Source organism: Mastigoproctus giganteus, chromosome 3, assembly GCF_048544385.1.
Source record: "Mastigoproctus giganteus isolate SK-2022 chromosome 3, ASM4854438v1, whole genome shotgun sequence".
NCBI lineage: Eukaryota > Metazoa > Arthropoda > Arachnida > Uropygi > Thelyphonidae > Mastigoproctus > Mastigoproctus giganteus.
Genome location: NC_143577.1, coordinates 179,035,660 through 179,055,480, shown reverse-complemented (window position 1 = coordinate 179,055,480; position 19,821 = coordinate 179,035,660). Strand labels below are relative to the sequence as shown.

Genomic DNA, 19,821 nt, shown 5'->3' with positions numbered 1-19,821 from the left:
GTGGAAGTTGACAGCCTAAATAAATTTAAGGCTGAGCTGGACAGGTATTTGGAACGAACGGAGAGGTTGAAATCGGAGCTTTGTTTTTTTGGCTGATGCTGCATAAGCTTGCTTTCTTGCATCGTGTGCCTCTACTAATGCTAATCTATTGTATAACTGTCTTTCCTCAATTTGCCCCCCTCCAGGTTCTTAATCTGAGGAAGAGGAAGAAAGCCATCAGCATTCAGCTTACTTAAGACATTCAAGGCCTCAATCAGATCACTCTGCAAGAGCCTACTCTCCAGGCGCTGCAATTTGCAGAACTTAAGCCTTTCCTGGTAAGAGTACCTATTTATACCCCAAATCAATCTTGTTACCCTTCTTCGTTCTAGCAACTCTACATTCTTCCTAACATGAGGCCGCCAGACCTGTACACAGTACTCTATAAGTAGCCTGACCATTGCCTTGTATACTGGGATAATCACCTCCCTGTCCCTGCAAGCAAATTTCCTATATATATCATTGACAAAACTCCGTGACCTGCTCTGGCAGCCCATCTGCATTGCTCAGCCAACTTTATATTCGACTGCACAATTACCCCCAGGTCATTTTCACTTTCCACTTCCCTGAGTGTAGTACCACACAGTTGATATGTTTCTCTCTGGTTATTGATACCCATATGCAGTACTTTGCATTTGTCAATGTTAAACTTCAGTTGCCACTTCTCAGATCATTTGCCCAACTTATCTAAATCCAGTTGGAGTAGCATACTGTCTTTACTGCTGTTAACAACAGTGCCAACCTTTGTATCATCTGTAAACTTGGACATTAAACCTGATATACCTTCATCAATATCATTGATAAATATACAAACAACAACTGACCCAACAGAGTATCCTGGGAAACTCCACTATTAACATTTGTCCACGAAGAGCAGCATCCATTGATTACCACTCTCTGTTGTCTCCCACTCAACCATCCTTTTATCCATCATAGCAACTTACTCTTAATGCAATACCTCTCGAATTTGTACAGCAGTCTTCCATGTGCAACAGAATCAAAAGCTTTCCTGAAATCCAGATATATGATATCAAAATTATTTTTGGCATTCAGTTCCTTTGTGACCACATCACAGTATCCAATCAAATTGGTCAGACAAGACCTCCCTTTAACAAACCCATGCTGTGTCTTCACTATTACTGTAGTCTTGTCTAGATGATCCTGAAATGCTTCTTTAACCAGTGATTCCGTTATTTTCCTCCGAACAGGTTAAACTAACAGGTCTATAATTACTTGTGTCACCTTTTGAAACCCCTTTGTGAATTGGTGATACATTTGCACACCAATCCATAGGGACCTCCCCCTGAGTCAAATCAAGCTCTGATAATTATGGCTAAGGGTTTGCTTACTTCCTTTGCTGCCTCTTTTAATATAACTGGATAGATCCCATCCACCCCAGGTGACTTTTTATTGTTCAACTTCAACAATTTCTCCTCCATTTTTCTCTCGGTTATTACACAATCACTTAACTGCCAGTTAGAGTTTGTTAAACTTCTGACACTCCCCCATTGAATAACTCCTCAATGGGGGAGTGTCATTTGCATCTATATTCACACTCCTGTGTGAATGTAGATGCAAGATACTCATTCAGTTTATCAGCTACCTGAGCATGATAATCAATAGTCAATCCATCTATATTAAATGGGCCGACCGGGTTAGCCGGGTGGGTAAAGTGCCTGCCTGGCAACCCAAAGGTCGCGGGTTCGATTCCCGCTTCGGGCTTGGATCAAAGTACTGCAAAAAAACCTTGGGAGGTGCATTATGGCCACATAAGCCTATGCGCCAACAACTACTAAAAAAAAAAAAAAAAAAAAAAAATTATTAAATGGTCCAATCTGATTCATCCCTTTCCATCTAGAGTTTACATATGTAAAGAACTCTTTTTTGTTTTTCTTTGCGTCCTTTGCCAAGGAATCCTCATAATCTGCCTTCACCTGCCTAACCTGCTTTGTGACTTGATTACAAACTAGTTTATATCTGCCATAGGCATCTGTGTCACCTGATACTTTATATGCATCCCATACATTTTTCTTCTCTGCCACAATCCTCATTAGTTCATATGACATCCATTTAGGTGAAAACCTTGAACAGTATTTCTTAGTTGGAATGAAAACCGTAGTAGCCTACAAAATTAAGTCATTGAAGGCTTCCCATTTGGAGCCTCCGTAGCCAGGTGAGCAGGAGCAGCAGTGCGTAGCACACGCTTCTTAATTAGACCAGGGTTCGAGCCCGTGACCACAGCATATCCCTGGAGCAATATGGCCTTAGTTGCTAATGCTCCTAAAAACCAAATAACAAACAAACAAGCTTCCCATTTAGAATTCAACATTGGTAACATCATCAGTTGATCCCACTGTACATAATTTAAAAACTGTCTGAGACCCTTGTAGTTACCTTTACAAAGGCAACAGTCCTTCCCTTTAGCCTTGATGGTAGTTACATCTTTAGGTAATTCCCACTTCAGTAAATTGTGATCATGTCACCCAGTGGTTCTTTTATATGCAAATTAATAATGCATGAATAATCACTCTCAATAATCAGTTTAAGAGTATTACTCCCTCTGATTGCCTCTCAAACATGTTTCAGTAGAAAATTGTCATCCAATAAATCCACAAAAGTCTTGCTAGTGTGCGAGTGACCAATCCCCGAGTTCTAGTCAATACCTGGAAAGTTAAAATCCCCCATTATAAGACATTCTGATTTACTGGCCTACTCTATTGCTCTGCATAATGAATCTGATGAGTTCATTATACTCATCAGATTCAATCGGCCTAGAACACACACCTACTCTCATTTTTCCTTAACCACTGCTTAGGTCATACCAAACAGACTCAACATTGCATTGTCCACAATGCAATGTTCACAATTCAACATCAATTGAATGCACTTCCTTAGATTTTATGTGTTTCTTAACTAACAGCATAACCCCCCCCTACTCCCTTTCTGTACACATTGTACTTGCCAAATTCCAATTCTGGACTGCTTATGTCTGTGTGACATCACATTTCTGATATCCTAACAATATCTGCCTTTGATGTCTTGACTAGCACTTCAAGCTAATCAAATTTATTAATTATACTCCTAGCATTGGTGTACATGCAAGTATACATGCACCTATTTCTACTCTTAGTTACCCAAACACAGCCCATGTATTTATTTGTTCCACTATGACTCCCAGCAGTCCTGGAAATCTCACTTTAACTCTACCAGCGGCCATTGTCAACCTTTTAGTCTGTTTATTACCCCCTCCCAAACTAGCAATTTTCCAACCCACCTAACAATGCCTCGATAGCATCAGCAAATATCCTTGCACCCCCTTATATTTAAATGTACCCCATCCCTGTAGAAGCTGTCTGTCAACAAGCACAGACCAAGCTGAAAAAAATTCTACCCCTTGAGCTTTGCACAATCTCTCCAGGGCCGAATTGATCGACAAGGCTCTCATCATATACTCCTCCTATCGTGTCTGGGCAGAATTGCAAACACTTTCACATTCAAACCTGACTCGCAACTTTTTTTCAACATTGACCTGTACTTGTTGAGTAAATCTGCAGATCTCTTACTCTCAATGTCACTAGTTCCAATGCGTACAACAATATCACCTTTTGTGCCCTTAAAAGATGATATCTGCTCTACAACATCATCATCATCAACTTTTGCCTCTGGCAGACATTCCTTGGTCCTGTTCCACCTATCCTTCCTGCATAGTATATTCCCCATCTTCCCAACAATTGAGTCACCAACAATAACCAGTTCCTTTGGAACCAGTGCATTCTGTGTTGGAGATTGCCTCTGTGTAGCCTGATGCACAGGAATGAGCTCTGCTGTTGAGCTGGGCAGCTGAGAGTTTTATGGGGGCCCTCATATTAATTTATTCAAGGGTATTTACCCTACACCTCAAGTTCTCATAGATGTCCATCAGAACACTGAGTTGGCACCTAATTTCTGGACACTCTAGTCACCTAGCACCAAGAAATCAGAACAAGGAGACGAATGCTATTCACCACTGTGATGGGATGGTTTTTTAGCTGTATCGCTGGATCTGGATGCATCTTTCGTTTATTACAAAAGTGAATGACTCTTGATTTCTGATAGGATAGTCAGTAACTATTCTGTGTCATCCATAGCTGAATACAGTGGTATCTCAGTATATGTCCTTAATCCATTCCAGATCCTTGGACTTACACCAAACAGGACGTATACCAAACGAATTTTTCCCATAAGAAATAAGGGAAAATGATTAATCCATTCCCATGAAAAAAAAATCTCATTGTTATTAGCATATTATACATTTATGGGGTTGTATAAAATAATTTAAACACTGCTTAATACTAAAATACATAAATACAAAAGCAATTAGATGAAATAAATGAAAATTTAACAAACTTTAATTTTCTCTTTTCTGTCTCTTTTCTCTACTTGGACCTGGTTGAGGGTCACCAGGTTTGACATTTACTAAAAATCTGTCCAAAGAACTTTGCTCCTGCCTTCTCCTCAGGATGTTTTGGAAATGTGACATTGTCTGGTCATTCCAGACAATGCTATTACAGCTTGTTTGGGCTTTGTTGGGGTGGTACTTCTCTGCAAAGTTTTTGACATCCATCCATTTGGCAAAGATTTCCTTGATTAATGAAGTAGGGGCTTCCTCTATCTCCTCCTCCTCCTCCTCCTCCTCCGAGCCTGAAGAGAATGTATCCATCTTAATCTTGTGCTCCTCCTTCTCAAGTTCCTTCAGCTCCTCAGTGGTCAGCTCTTCCCTGTGCCCCTCCACTAACTCCTCCACATCACCATCATTCACATCCAGACCCATGGACCTGCCCAGAGAGACAATATCCTCCACTATAGGCACAGCCTCAAAGTCCCTTTCAGTCACTGCTTCTGGCCACAAATTCCTCCAAGCAGAGTTCATTGTTCTGTAGGAAACTTCCTGCCAGGCTTTGTCAATGAGAGATATGCAATGGACGATAGTAAAATGATCTTTCCAAAACTCTCTCAGGGTTAATTCTGTGTCAGAGGTCACTTCAAAGCACCTCTGGAATAGTGCTTTAGTGCAGAGTTTCTTGAAATTACTGATGACCTGCTGGTCCATGGGCTGAATGAGAGGAGTCGGGTTGGGGGGGGGGGAAGGAACTTTACAGTGATGAAGTCAAACTCCGGCAGCACATAGTCCTGCAAGCTTGGAGGGTGAGCTGGAGCATTCTCCATTATGAGGAAGGCCTTCAGAGGCAGGTTTTACTCCTCAAAATAACTTTTTACACTTGGTCCAAACATAACATTAAACCACTCGCTGAAATATTCTCTGGCTACCCAAACCTTGCTGTTTGACCTCCACATCACAGGTAACTGAGTTTTCTGCACGTTATATTTCTTAAAGGTCCTCGGGTTTTCAGAGTGGTAGATCAGTAGAGGCTTCAGTTTGCAATCCCCACTTGTATTGCCACAGAACAAGACAGTTAGCCTGTCCTTCACTGGCTTGTGCCCTGGCAATGCCTTCTCCTCTTGTGTAATATAGGTCCTGTTAGGCATTTTCTTCCAAAACAGGAGGGTCTGTTTCGTCACAGGCCTGTTTCATCACAATTAAAAACTTGTTGGGGAACAAAACCCTCAGCCTCCACAAATTCCCCAAAACTCTGTAACAAAATCATTGGCAGCATCTTTATCAGCACTGGCTCTCTCTCCATGCCTCACAACACTGTGAATGCCATTCTCTTCTTAAAATTATCAAACCAGGCATGGCTGGCTTTAAACACTTCACTTTCTTGGCTCGTTCCTGCCTTGCTTTTCAAAAGATCGGTATGCATCAGTTTTGCCTTTTCGCAAATCATTGCCTCCAATATGCTATTGCCAGCACACTGTTTTTCTGTTATCCAGATCAAAAGCAATTTCTCAACATGCTCTAATGTCCCTGATCTTTGTTTGGTAATCGATTTCACCTCCTTCGCAATGTTAGCAGATTTAATAACGTCTTTATTTTTCCACAATCGTAGATACCATCGTTCTCGGCATACAGCATGCAGCAGCCAAGTGCTGAATACGCATGCCACCTTCATACTTTTCAACAATCTCTTTTTTCACCTCCATGGTGATCCTAACCATTTTCTTCGTTGCGTGGCTCTTCTTATTAACTTTCTTAGAACTCATGGTTAATGAATTTACAAAAAATTTACACGAAAAAACACAAAATCACGTGAAAATTCATAGAGTTATAGCGCGGGTTGTTCACTGAATGGTAGAAACTGTCGTACTGACGCTTGTGGGCAGTCGTGGCAGAGATGTCTTAGCATCCTGAGAGATCTTCATTCCCTGCACCTGAGAGGCTACTTGCTGTATGCCATACAGAATTTCTTATAGCAGAGGACCTTTCAAGTTCACTATTGCCAAGTCCTTTCGTAACCATATATACAAGGAGTCCCTCCAAAAACCGAATTCAGTCAATTGTGGACGTAAGTGTGCACCATGCGCACATACGTCCTCAGTCGGTTTTATTCGGAAAGCCACGTGAGGACAGGCATGCGTACTTTGCTAGCGTCCATCCTTGGTCGGCTTTTATTCGGTTTTTGGAGAGGGGGGTAAGATCTGGCATCTCTGAGTCGTGGCTTTGTCTTGAGAGAGAGGTAAACAAGGGTAGCACGCGGTGTCGTGACTCATTAAACAAAATTTTTTGCGTCCAAACAGGATATACCACTGTATATCCTGTTTGGTACCACTGTATTATTAATTGATGTTTGCAGTTGCTTCTCAATAAAGCTCATGTTTTGTGAATTGCAAGAGACAGTCAGATCATTGGCATAAAGGTATGAATTTACAGCATTGGGAATATTTTTAGTCACCTGATTTATTCTTATTGTATATAAGGTTGCACTGAGAATAGAGCTCTGAGGGACTCCTTGTATATATGGTTACGAAAGGACTTGGCAATAGTGAACTTGAAAGGTCCTCTGCTATAAGAAATTCTGTATGGCATACAGCAAGTAGCCTCTCAGGTGCAGGGAATGAAGATCTCTCAGGATACTAAAACGCTAAGTGGTGTTAAAGGCCTTCTCTATGTCAAGACATACCATTACAAGATGTTTATTTTGGATAAATGCATTCCTGATATTTGTTTCTGCTTTGATCTTGAGATCCAGGGATGACCGGTGTTTTCTGAAACCAAATTGATTGCCAGAGATCATATTTTGGGAATTCAAGATACAGCATTAGAGTCAATGGTGTATCATTTTTTAATATGGTTTTATTTAAGCAGATGGGAGTGAAATGGTCTGTAATTATTCGGAATAGAGTAGTTTTCCCTGGTTTGGGTATTCCCAGTACAAAAGCGTGATGCCAGGAGCTAGGGAAGGAATGCTCCATGAAGATGCGATTGTAGTAGGTCAGCAGCGAAGATAATGATTTATTGTCTAGCTGTTGTAGCATTATGTAGTATACTACATCTGCGCCGGCAACACTGTTCTTTGCAGTGGATAAAGACTCTTGAAGTTCTATCATAGTAAGTGGTTGATTTTATGGTAAAGAGAATGTAGTACTGAATTTCAGATGGGATTTTTCCACTAAAACTTTAATTTTTTGAAATGATGGATCATATGCCTTCGAGTCAGACAACTGTGAAAATACCATCCCTAGGGCATTTGCAATCGCTGCAGGCGTAGATAGCTCCTGCTCATTTCAGGTGAAAAATGGGGACAACAAGGGAATAAATTTTCCATTTAATTGACTTCATTTTCTCCAGATAATTCTTACATTGGTATTTTTATTAATTGCAGTTGTGAATTGAACCCAAAAGTATCTTTTCGCTTTCTTCCTAATATGACGGGCTTTAGCATTAATTTTCTTGTAATTTATAAGACTGGCGGTGGTAGGATGCTTGCGGAATAAATTCCATGCACTGTTTTTTTTTTCTTTTTTTATATTCTTACAGTCCTCGTTCCACAAATAATTTGTGGTTCTACGGATGCTTGACTGTGGCTGTGGGATGGCATTAAGATGCAAGTACTAGAATTTGTTTGTAATATGATTGGCAACTGTGTCAATTAGATGAGATTTGATTATCTAATTGTCTAACGATATGTGGGAGGTGTACTCTGCACAAAATAGAAAATTTCCATTTTGTGCAGGTTTCTGATGGTACGCAGTGTGAAGTTTCAATTTTATTTATTAGTGGTCAGTGTTGAGCGGATCATCCAGAGATGTCCACTCGATACTAGGGAAAAGGATTGGAGAGCAGATAGAGAGATCTATTGAACAGACTGTTCCTTTTGGGAGGTGGAAGTATATGGTTAGATTTTGTCTGTCAATAACCCCTCAGTCTCAATATTGAGCGCTCAAGACTTCTATCTTCAAACACCATACCTCTGGCAGCAAGGAAACCATTACTTGGATTGCCATAAAATGAAATTTTGAAGGTCTAAACCTTCAAAATTTAATAAATATGAACCGATAATTTTCAGTCCGATAATTAAATAATATGGACCGCTTAATAAATATGGACCGATTATTTTCTTCAGTCCTGTAGCTTGACATTAGAGTTAAATTTAAGGGTCTAAAAAGTTTAATGGATTTGGGGGGATTATTCTCTACATTCCTTAAGTCGGACTAGAACTTTTCGGAGCGTCATGTTCACAGGAATAGAGCAACAATTAATCCAAAACATTTGTCATATGTTGTAGTGTTTGTTCTTCACGCATGCGTATAAGTGACCAATCATCGGACAATAGGAATGGCCTATGGATATTCATTGAAGTTTGATGTAGTTTCATATCTCATTTTTCTGCAATAAGTAGTTTGTGGTAGTTGTGTTGAATATTTATAATTTTTGTTTCATTAAAGCCGAATGAATGTCATTCATTTATTGCATGGAACAAAAGTTCCGATGCATTTGAACGACCCCCCCCCCCCCCCCCGACAGAAGCTTTGTGTTGTTTTGATCGAAGCTGTGCCACTCCCATGGTAGATCCAACATAAACAGCGTCGCAATTTTTGCATGGGATGCTGTATACCAGGTCATGCTGTGATTGGAATGTGGTGTTTGAAGGTCGATTTCTGAAGAATGTGTATAATTTGTTCATGGGTTTTGCTATGATTTTCATGTCGGTTTATTGTACCAGTACTCGACATATGGAATGGTGATGAAATATATTTTGGTCTTGTCGGATTTTTGTGCAACGTTTGTTGCGAGGTTGTTGTTATTTATTTTTTTATGGGCTATTGTTTTAACTTTTTTTATATAGGTTAGCAGGTAACCCCTATTTGAGAATCTTCTAGTTAATTCATTTATTTCTGTCGTTAGAGAAATCTGGGTGGAAGAATATTTAAAGGCGTTAAGAATTTGATTCAGCATGACCGATTTTTGGTATGGCTGGGGGATGATAACTGTGGAAATGCAAAAGCATCCCCTTATTAGTGGGTTTTCTATATATGCTGAAATTTAGTTTTTGGTCTAATCTGTTTATGGTAAAATTAAGGAAATTTATGGAGTGGGTTTCTGCTTCAATTTCTAATTCAAATTTTAATCTCTGATGGATGTTATTAAAATCCTGTAGAATATTGTTTATGGTCAAATGATCTGTGATAATTAGGATGTCATCCAGATATTTTCCGTAATATGTGATCTGTGGTATAAATGGATCGAGATGGATCTTTTCTAATTTGTCTATGTATAGTTCAGAAATGAGTCCAATGATGTTTAGGCCCACTGGAAGGCCGAAAATCTGTTTGTATATTTTTTCTTGAAAGAGAATGTAATTAGCATTTACTAATAGTTTTGTTAGTTCGAAGATTCTGCCTTTGGGGAGTCTGGTGTTATTAATTTTTATGTTATCAGTGTTTAAGTAGGCCCAGACTATGTCTAAGGCGTAAGGTACATTTACGTTAGTGTATAGTGAAGTCACATCCAGTGAATATAACTTCATATCCTCCTTGATATGGAGATCTTTAAGGTCATGAATAAACCATCGTAGTTTTTATTGTTATATGTTAGGAGTTCTTGAAGTAGTTTTAGAATTGGGTAGATGAACATGGCTAAGGAAGCAAAAGCTGAATTCTTATGACATGAATGGACATATTGGGTATCCTGTTTTGTGTAATTTTACTTGGCCGAATAAGGTTGGGATATTGTATGTGCAGGCTTTAATTTGTTTAAGTTGGGCCATAGTGATGTGGTCATCTTTCCTATAGGTGAGCATTTTGTTATATTTGTTAACTAGGCTGTTGAACTCTGATGGTGCAGCCTCTTCGTATGTCATTGTGTCTGAAATGATGGTGTATAATTTATTTATATAGTCTCCTTTATAGAGAATAACTACTGTATCGCCTTTGTCGGCCTTTTGAATAATGATATCGCGGTTTTGTCTAGGTGTGTGTAAAGCTTTAGCTTCTTCTCTATGTCATTTTGATATTGAGGGGATAGTTTGGTTCATGATTCGATTATTCTGTTGGATTAATACCATTTTTTTGAAGCAAGTCTCTAAGAGCGAACTCAAGATCAATAATCATTTGTTTCTTGGGGGGGGGGGGTTAATCTCGGTGGTAAATTATAATTTAAACCTTTATTTAATAGGGCTATTTGCTGAGAAGTTAGCATAACAGATGATAAGTTCTTTACATTATCTGATGGATTAGGGTCGTTATGGGAACCAGTGTGTAAACAGACATTGTCTGTTTGTTTGTTCAGCAAGAAGTCATTAATATGTGGTAGATTTCCATTGGGAAAGGTGTGGGAATTTTTATCTGCATTTTTGGTGTTTTGGTATGCATTCTGATTCTCAAAATGATTGTGTGACGAATAATGACCTCTGTTATGAGGAAAACCCGTAAGGGCTTGTAATTTTAGTCTATTCTCTAATTTGGTGGATTGGGCGTCAATTTTTTATTGAATGGCTTGCTTTAGATTATTCCAATCAATACTGTTTAGGTGTTTTCTAAAAATATTGCGATATTGTTGAATGTTTAAAACATATATTTTTTTAGATTAAACGAGATTTTAAAGCTAGTTTTACTATGTTGCTTGACGTAGTAAGAACTAATTTTTGTATTCCTTGGATTTTTCAAAGCTAGCCAAAATTTAGCAAATTTCTGTATTAAATTTTCAGAAAGACATTGTTTTAAAAACTGGATATGATATTTTTGGGCCACATATTTCGATATAATTCTAGTACAGTCTTGTTTTAACCCTGTTAATCATTCAGCCACAGTGTTGTTGTTGTTATTTGGTTTTTAGGAGCATTAGCAACTAAGGCCATATTGCTCCAGGAATATGCGGTCACGGGCTCGAACCCCAGTCTAATCAAGAAGCGTGTGCTATGCACTGCTGCTCCTTCCCACCTGGCTACAGAGGCACCATACAGCACAGTGTTGTATATTAATGTATAACTTGAGTGGTCAATTGAGTCAGTATACACATATGCGTGAAGTTTAGTTCTAAAAGGTGGCAATCAAAGTTTGAATTTTGAGCGGAGAGGGAGAAGCGAAATGTAAAGTCGACAATCTGTGGTATTTAATAGATTTGATAATAGAGAGCTATTAAGTGCTCAATAATTCCTATATTCTATTTTTTTTATGAAACAACAGGGATTACCTTTATTTTTTTTATTACCTTTATTTTATGATGCTTTATTCATGAACCTTAAAGATCTCCATATCAAGGAGGATATGAAGTTATATTCACTGGATGTGACTTCACTATACACTAAATGTACCTTACGGCTTAGACATAGTCTGGGCCTATTTAAACGATGATAACATAAAAATTAATAACACCAGACTCCCCAAAGGCAGAATCTTCAAACTAACAACACTTAGATATAAGAAGCTTCTTTTCGAACCAACTCTCCTGGTCCAACGTGCTAATCAAAATGCATAACGAAACACCAAAAACACAGATAAAAATTCCCACACCTTTCCCAATAGAAATTTACCACATATTAATGACTTCTGGGTGAACAAACAAAGAGACAATGTCTTTTACACACTGGTTCCCATAATGACCCTAATCCATCATATAATGTAAAGAACTTATCATCTGTTACGCTAACTTCTCAGCAAATAGCCCTATTAAATAAAGGTTTAAATTATAATTTACTGCTGAGATCCCCCTCCCAAGAAACAAATGATTATTGATCTTAAGTTCACTCTTAGAGACTTGCCTCAAAAAAAACTTATTAATCCAACAGACTAATCTAATCATAAACCAAACTATCCCCTCAATATCAAAACGACATAGAGAAGAAGCTAAAGCTTTACACACACTTAGACAAAACTGCGATATCATTATTCAAAAGGACGACAAAGTTATTCTCAATAAAGGAGACTATATAAATAAATTATACACCATAATTTCAGACACAACGACATACGAAGAGGTTGCACCATCAGAGTTCAACAGCCTAGTTAACAAATATAACAAAATGCTCACCACCTATAGGAAAGATGACCACATCACTATATCCCAACTTAAACAAATTAAAGCCCGCACACACAATATCCCAACTTTATTTGGCCAAATAAAATTACACAAAACAGGATACCCAATATGTCCAGTCATGTCATATAAGAATTCAGCTTTTGCTTCCTTAGCCATGTTCACCTACCCAATTCTAAAACCACTTCGAGAACTCCTAACATATAACATGAACCTTAAAGATCTCCATATCAAGGAGGATATGAAGTTATATTCACTGGATGTGACTTCACTATACACTAAATGTACCTTACACCTTAGACATAGTCTGGGCCTATTTAAACGATGATAACATAAAAATTAATAACACCAGACTCCCCAACCGCAGAATCTTCGAACTAACAAAACTATTAGTAAATGCTAATCACATTCTCTTTCAAGAAAAAATATACAAACAGATTTTCAGCTTCCCAATGGGCCTAAACATCAGTGGACTCATTGCTGAACTATACTTAGACAAATTAGAAAAGATCCATCGCGATCCATTTATACCACAGATCACATATTACGGAAGATATACGGATGACATCCTAATTATCACAGATCATTTGACCATAAACAATATTCTACAGGTTTTCAATAACATCGATCAGAGATTAAAATTTGAATTAGAAATTGAAGCAGAAACCCACTCCATAAATTTCCTTAATTTTACCATAAACAGATTAGACCAAAAACTAAATTTCAGCATATATAGAAAACCCACTAATAAGGGGATGCTTTTGCATTTCCACAGTTATCATCCCCCAGCCATACGAAAAATTGGTCATGCTGAATCAATTTCTTAACACCTTTAAATATTCTTCCACCCAGATTTCTCTAACGACAGAAATAAATGAATTAACTAGAAGATTCTCAAATAGGGGTTACCCGCTAACCTATATAAACAAAGTTAAAACAATAGCCCGTAAAAAAATAAATAACAACAACCTCGCAACAAACGTTGCACAAAAATCCGACAAGACCAAAATATATTTCATCACCATTCCATATGTCGAGTACTGGTACAATAAACTTAACCAAATATGCAAGGGAACCGACATGAAAATCATAGCAAAACCCATGAACAAATTATACACATTCTTCACATTCTTCAGAAATCGACCTTCAAACACCACATTCCAATCACAGCATGACCTGGTATACAGCATCCCATGCAAAAATTGCGACGCTGTTTATGTTGGATCTACCATGGGAGTGGCACAGCTTCGATCAAAACAACACGAAGCTTCTGTCCGGGGGGGGGGGTCATTCAAATGCATCGGAACTTTTGTTCCATGCAATAAATGAACAACATTCATTCGGCTTTAATGAAACAAAAATTATAAACATTCAACACAACTACCACAAACTACTTATTGCAGAAAACTTAGAGATGAAACTACATGAAACTTCAATCAATATCCGTAGACCATTCCTATTGTCCAACGATTGGTCACTTATATGCATGCGAGAAGAACAAACACTACAACATAAGACTAAAGTTTCGGATTAATTATTGCTCTATTCCTGTGAACATGACATCCCGAAAAGTTCTAGTCCGACTTAAGGAATGTAGAGAATAATCTCCCCATATCCATTAAACTTTTTAGACCCCTAAATTTACCTCTAATGTCAAGCTACAGGACCGAAGAAAATAATCAGTCCATATTTATTAAGCAGTTTAGATGCTCAAAATTTATTATGTCAATCCACGTAATGGTTTCCTTGCTGCCAGAGGTATGGTGCTTGAAGACAGAAGTCTTGAGCACTCAACATTGAGACCGAGGGTTCTAAACACTATGGTTTCTGACAGTGGGGAAGATGTCCCACATGTTTTCTAAAATTGATACTGCCTTCCCAAAGAATTATTAGCGTGTTGGACTAGGAGAGTTGGTTGGAAAAGAAGCTTCCTATATCTAAAATAAAGGTAATCCCTGTTGTTTCATAATATAATAGAATATAGGAATTATCAAAAATAATTAAATTTTTCATTTACTATATAATAGCCATGATTATATAGTAAATGAAAAGTACAAAATTCCTTTAAATATAACTAATCACTCTGCAAAAATGTTCAAAATTTTATTTACATACCTGGTAAGAATGTGGAACAATTCTAAGACCAGCCGCAACACCATTATGAAATAATGGCCACATATTCATATTGGCGGGAACATCAATATGAGAGAGATCTACTGTAGTATTTCTGCAGACAATATTTAATATTATTTGTATTTCACATAGAATAAAATTTTTAGCAATTACATTAATCTCAAATCAATCAAGAGAAGACATAAGCAGAATGCTACCAAATATAAATGAACATAACTGTAATCATTACAAAAGAATATGATTTATAATTCTCTAAATTATAATTACTTTAGAGTGCTAATGTTAACTGGTGGAAGCAATGTTGTGATACTAAATGCAATTTTCCAGAAAAGCGAAAGCACAGAAATCAGATACAATTTCATCTCAATTGTGGGCGTTAATAATATATCAGAAAAAAAATTACCAGCTTGTTGAAGTGCAATAAACATTTTTAACAGATTTTATAAATATTATGTTCAAATTTGTATTACCATGACTACTATTGAGTTGTATCATTTTTCTTATTAGTTATTTATGGTGGGTTTTTTTTTTTTTTTTTGTTTAACACATAGGAAAGGTACAGAAAAATTAACATTTTTGAAACAGTTTAGACAAAAATAGAGAATTTTGTTATTAATGAAAACACGGCACTTTGCTTGCGAAACCCTGTGCACATTTTTTACATAAAATGTAGAGGTATGACGGAGTAAGTCAAATCTTTTCTACATAAAAGACACGCCTGTCAAAATGCACTGAGTGATATCTAATCAGGAAATGACCTATCTAAATTATTTACCTGTGCATTTGTAGTGACATAATTGCCCTGCCCACTTGTACCAGATGACCCACATCCCTCTTCATCCATCGGCTACCCTACCCCTCACCACGTGGTCACTTAGAAAAAGGCCTTTTTCTTCGGGTTCCATAATGCATGAGGAATACTGCTGCATCCGAAAGAGCAGAACTAAAATATTTACAAACTATACAAAAATTTTAAATATTTACAAATACTAAACTATTCACAAATATACAAACTATAACGGGTCTCTTCATCAGCTGACATTGCAATGGAACATCAAATGATGCCTGGCATGCTCATATATTAGACAGTGAGCATGTGCACGAGGATAGTAAACGTTATGGAGGCAGTTGTCTTTCAAGGGATGTTGTTGTTGTTGTTTTGGTGTTTATTGGCGCATCGACAACGGAGATCATAGTGCGCCAGTTCATTGATTATACAATGTTCTCTTTATATAAATCTTGTTCGAATGTGAAAGGTTAACTGTTTCTGCGGTATTATACTATTATTTACAGCAGATGGTATATGTTGATTGTTTGTATGAATCTAAAAATATCTGACACGTGTTCTTTGTCACCTATAAGATCTTCAAGGGTGATGTTTTGGTTTCCTTTATATAATGATGAAAAAATTCGGTGTCGATCATTTTCATATGTTGGGCATTCTATTAGTATATGTTTAACTGTTTGGATAGTATTGCATACTTGACATCTTGGGGGTTCTTCTGCACGTAATAGATGACCATTTGTTAAATGCGTATGGCCTATCCGCAATCTGGTCAGAACTACTTCTTCTCTCCTTGATTTCCTTATGCTCGTTTTCCAGTGCTCAACTTTTGGTTTTATTTCATATAATTTATTCCCTGTTTGTTTTTGCCAGAGTTCTTGCCATTGGATTAGACAGCGATTTTTAATGATTGGCTTGTAGTCATTGTGTGGAACTGTGAAATATTGTTCTTGAAGGGTATTGGTTGATTTTGCAGTTCTATCCGCTGCTTCATTTCCTTTTATCCCTTTGTGTCCTGGTATCCAGCAGAAACGTATATCTTGTTTTTTATTTGTGAAGTCTGTTAGTATCCTTTTAATTTGCTCGAGTACTGGATGGGTTATATTGCTTGTGTTTTGTATGACTTGGATTACACTTAATGAATCACAGTATATTACTGCTCTCAAGTGGTAGGTGGTTCTTAAATGCTCCAGGGCTATCTGAATTGCTACTAATTCTGCAGTGTAGACACTGCATTCTTTTGGGAGTTGGCGTGACAATGTAATATCTGGGAATACTGCTGCTGCTCCAACATGGTTCTCTGATTTTGATCCGTCTGTATATATTGGTATGTGATTGGGATATTGCATTCTATGTGCTGCATGCAGTTGTTGAAAGTTGCTGTCTGACAAAGTATTTTTATTCCAGTTTTGTGTGAGGAGTTCATAGGCTGTGGTATGGTTTATCCATGGTGGATCTATATGTCCTTCTTGGTTTGCAACGTTGTCTATTTTTAGATCATGTGTTATCAGTAGCTCCTGTAGTCTGATGCCTAGAGGCTGGTTTGCTCTTTTGCGGTTCTTATATATGTTTTCCCATTTTGGCGAGAATAAAGTTATCCAAGTCGGATGGTCTCTTATGGGTCTTATCCTGTAAGCATACAGCAATGACAACTGTTGTCTCCTCAGGAACAGTGGTGGTTCATTAGCCTCTGTATAGAGACTGTATATAGGGGATGTGCGGAAAGCTCCTGTTGCTATTCGAATTGCGCTATGGTGAATCGGATCTAGCCATTTGAGGGCGCTCTTTCTTGCTGATGCATAAACCGGTGCTCCATAATCTATTTTTGACCTTATTAGTGCTTTATACAAGTTGAGCAGGGTATAACGGTCTGCCCCCCAAGATGTTGTTGTTAAGACTTTAAGAATATTAAGTTGTTTCATACATTTTATTCGTAGTTCTTTTATATGTTCTACAAAGGTCAATTTGCTGTCTAGAATAAGTCCAAGAAATTTTACACTTTGTTTAACTGGTATTGTGTTACCTTGTAATATTAGTTCAGGTTCGGGATGTAAATTTCGTTTTCTACAGAAATGTATGCAGACTGTTTTTCCTTTTGATATTCTAAACCCGTTTTTCTGAGCCCAATGACTAACGTTGTTAATTGCACATTGTAGTTGTCTTTCTATTGTTCCCATGTTCTGTGCTTGGTATGAAATACTGAAGTCATCTACATATAATGCATATGACACTGTGGGTGGTAGTTGTTTTGTGATGCTATTTATTTTTATTGAAAATAGTATGGCACTCAGGACAGACCCTTGCGGAACTCCTTCTTCTTGTTTATATGGTTTTGACATGGTGTTTTGTACTCTAACTTGAAATGTTCTATTTTTCATGAAATTTTGAATGAATAGTGGTAAATGTCCTCTGAGTCCTGCATCGTGGATATCTTGTAATATACCGTGTCTCCATGCCGTGTCATAAGCCTTTTCTATATCAAAAAATACAGTGACCATATGCTTTGAGGTTATAAATGCATCTCTTATATCTGCTTCTATTCGTACAAGGTGATCTAATGTGGATCGATTGTGTCTAAACCCACACTGCATATTGGTGAACCAGTTAGTTGTCTCCAAAAACCAGACTAATCTTTTGTTGATGATCTTCTCTAGTACTTTGCTTAAGCAGCTTGTGAGGGCTATCGGACGATAGTTGTTTGGGTCCTTCTGATCTTTATTGGGTTTTTGGAAAGCTAATACTATTGCATGATGCCACGCTTCAGGATATTGGTTTTCTAGAAATATGCGGTTGTACAGTTGAAGGAGGTTTTCTATCTCTTCCTGCTTTAGGTGTTTAAGCATATCATAGTGTATGTTGTCTGGTCCAACTGCACTTGGTTTTGTTTGTGATACTGCTTGACGTAATTCATGTATTGTAATTGGTTGGTTGTAGGGTTCAATCCTTTTAGTATTAAAATTAATTCTGTTTTTTTCTGTTTTCTCTTTATAGGTCAAAAATTCAGTATTGTAGGATTGTTTGGACGATACTTCAGCAAACGTTTCACCTAGTATATTAGCTATCTCTGATGGTTCGGTAATGCTTTCTCCATTCCAATGTAATACTAGTGATGGTTGGTTTTTATACTTCCCATTCATTTTTCCTATTTTATTCCATATTATTTTTGTGTTTGTTGTTCTATTTATAGAGGAAGTAAACTGGATCCAGGAAGCTTTTCTGGCTTTTTTCCGTGTATACCTAGCTAGTGCTCGTGCTTGCTTAAATTTTATCAGATTATCTGTTGTAGGATATCTCCGGAACTTATTCCAGGCTTTGTTTTGTTCTCTTCTTGTTTTCATGCAATTTTCGTCCCACCAGGATTTTGGGTGCAATGGAAAACGAGTCGAGGTTGTGGGTATTGTTTGTTTGGCTGCTTGTATTAAGGTGTCTGTGACGTGCTTTAGAGCATCATCGACCGATGTTTCTTGGATGATTTGTGGATTAAATATTGCCAATTCTCTAAATTTTTCCCAGTTACCTTTTTCTATTTTCCAGCGGGGTGGTCTGTTTGGGTGGCAAGGTAGGTTTCTGGTCAGTATGGTGATTACTGGGTAGTGGTCACTGCTGTATGGGTTTTCTATTACTTGCCACTTTAATTCCGGTAGGAGTGAAGGGGTGCATATGGTTAGGTCTACTGCTGAGGTTGTGCGACTAGGAAAGTGAAGATACGTATGTTTGCCATTATTGAGTAGAGAAAGGTTATGATGGTCTATTATTCTTTCTATTATCCGTCCTCGTCTATTGATATCAATGTTTCCCCACAGTTGACTATGGCCATTCAGGTCCCCCATTATACAGAAAGGTGATGGGAGTTGGGAGATTAGTTGGTCTATTTCCTCAAATGGTATACAGTAATACCCCGAAGTTACGCGATAGGTGGGTCCGACGAAAATCGCGTAAGTCGAATTCGCGTAAGTCGGGGTACAACTTTGCATATAAATACATATAAATTTTGCTTAATTGGGACCAAGGACTAACATAAACACTAGTTTAGAAAAAAAATATTAATAAAATTGCAGTTCTTTATACATATTAATACAAAATATGTATTAAAAAACAAATTACTTACGTTAAAAAGTTATTTCGATGTCGATGGCTTCATAAAATCTAACAAATTCGTCTGACGACACAGCGCGTTCTTTTTTTCACGCAGAATTTCTTCGTAGCAAGCTAATAATTTTTTTTATTCCTTGCTTTGTAGCTATAACGCGTTCTACGTTGGAGTCTATGTTTTCTAAAATTTTTAAGCCCTTGACAATTGAGCCCTTTTCAATTTTCAACCTGTCAAGTTTGCAATTGTCATGTGCTTTTCGCCGTTGCTTCATTTAGGCCTGTAGCACGTGCAATATCACATGGTCTTTCATTTTGCTCAAAGCGTTTCACAATTTCATATTTGTTCTCTCGACAGAGGCGG

At 37.6% G+C, this 19,821-nt stretch overlaps 1 protein-coding gene across 1 annotated transcript in view; it reads right to left on the bottom strand.

Annotated features, from left to right (window-relative positions):
• shtd (anaphase promoting complex subunit 1) overlaps positions 1-19,821 on the bottom strand; it is a 989,031-nt gene that overhangs the window by 476,419 nt on the left and 492,791 nt on the right. The window contains exon 24 of the mRNA XM_090370159.1: positions 14,567-14,678. Within this exon, the coding sequence (XP_090226285.1) occupies positions 14,567-14,678 (112 nt within the window). The remainder of the gene's footprint in view (positions 1-14,566; positions 14,679-19,821) is intronic.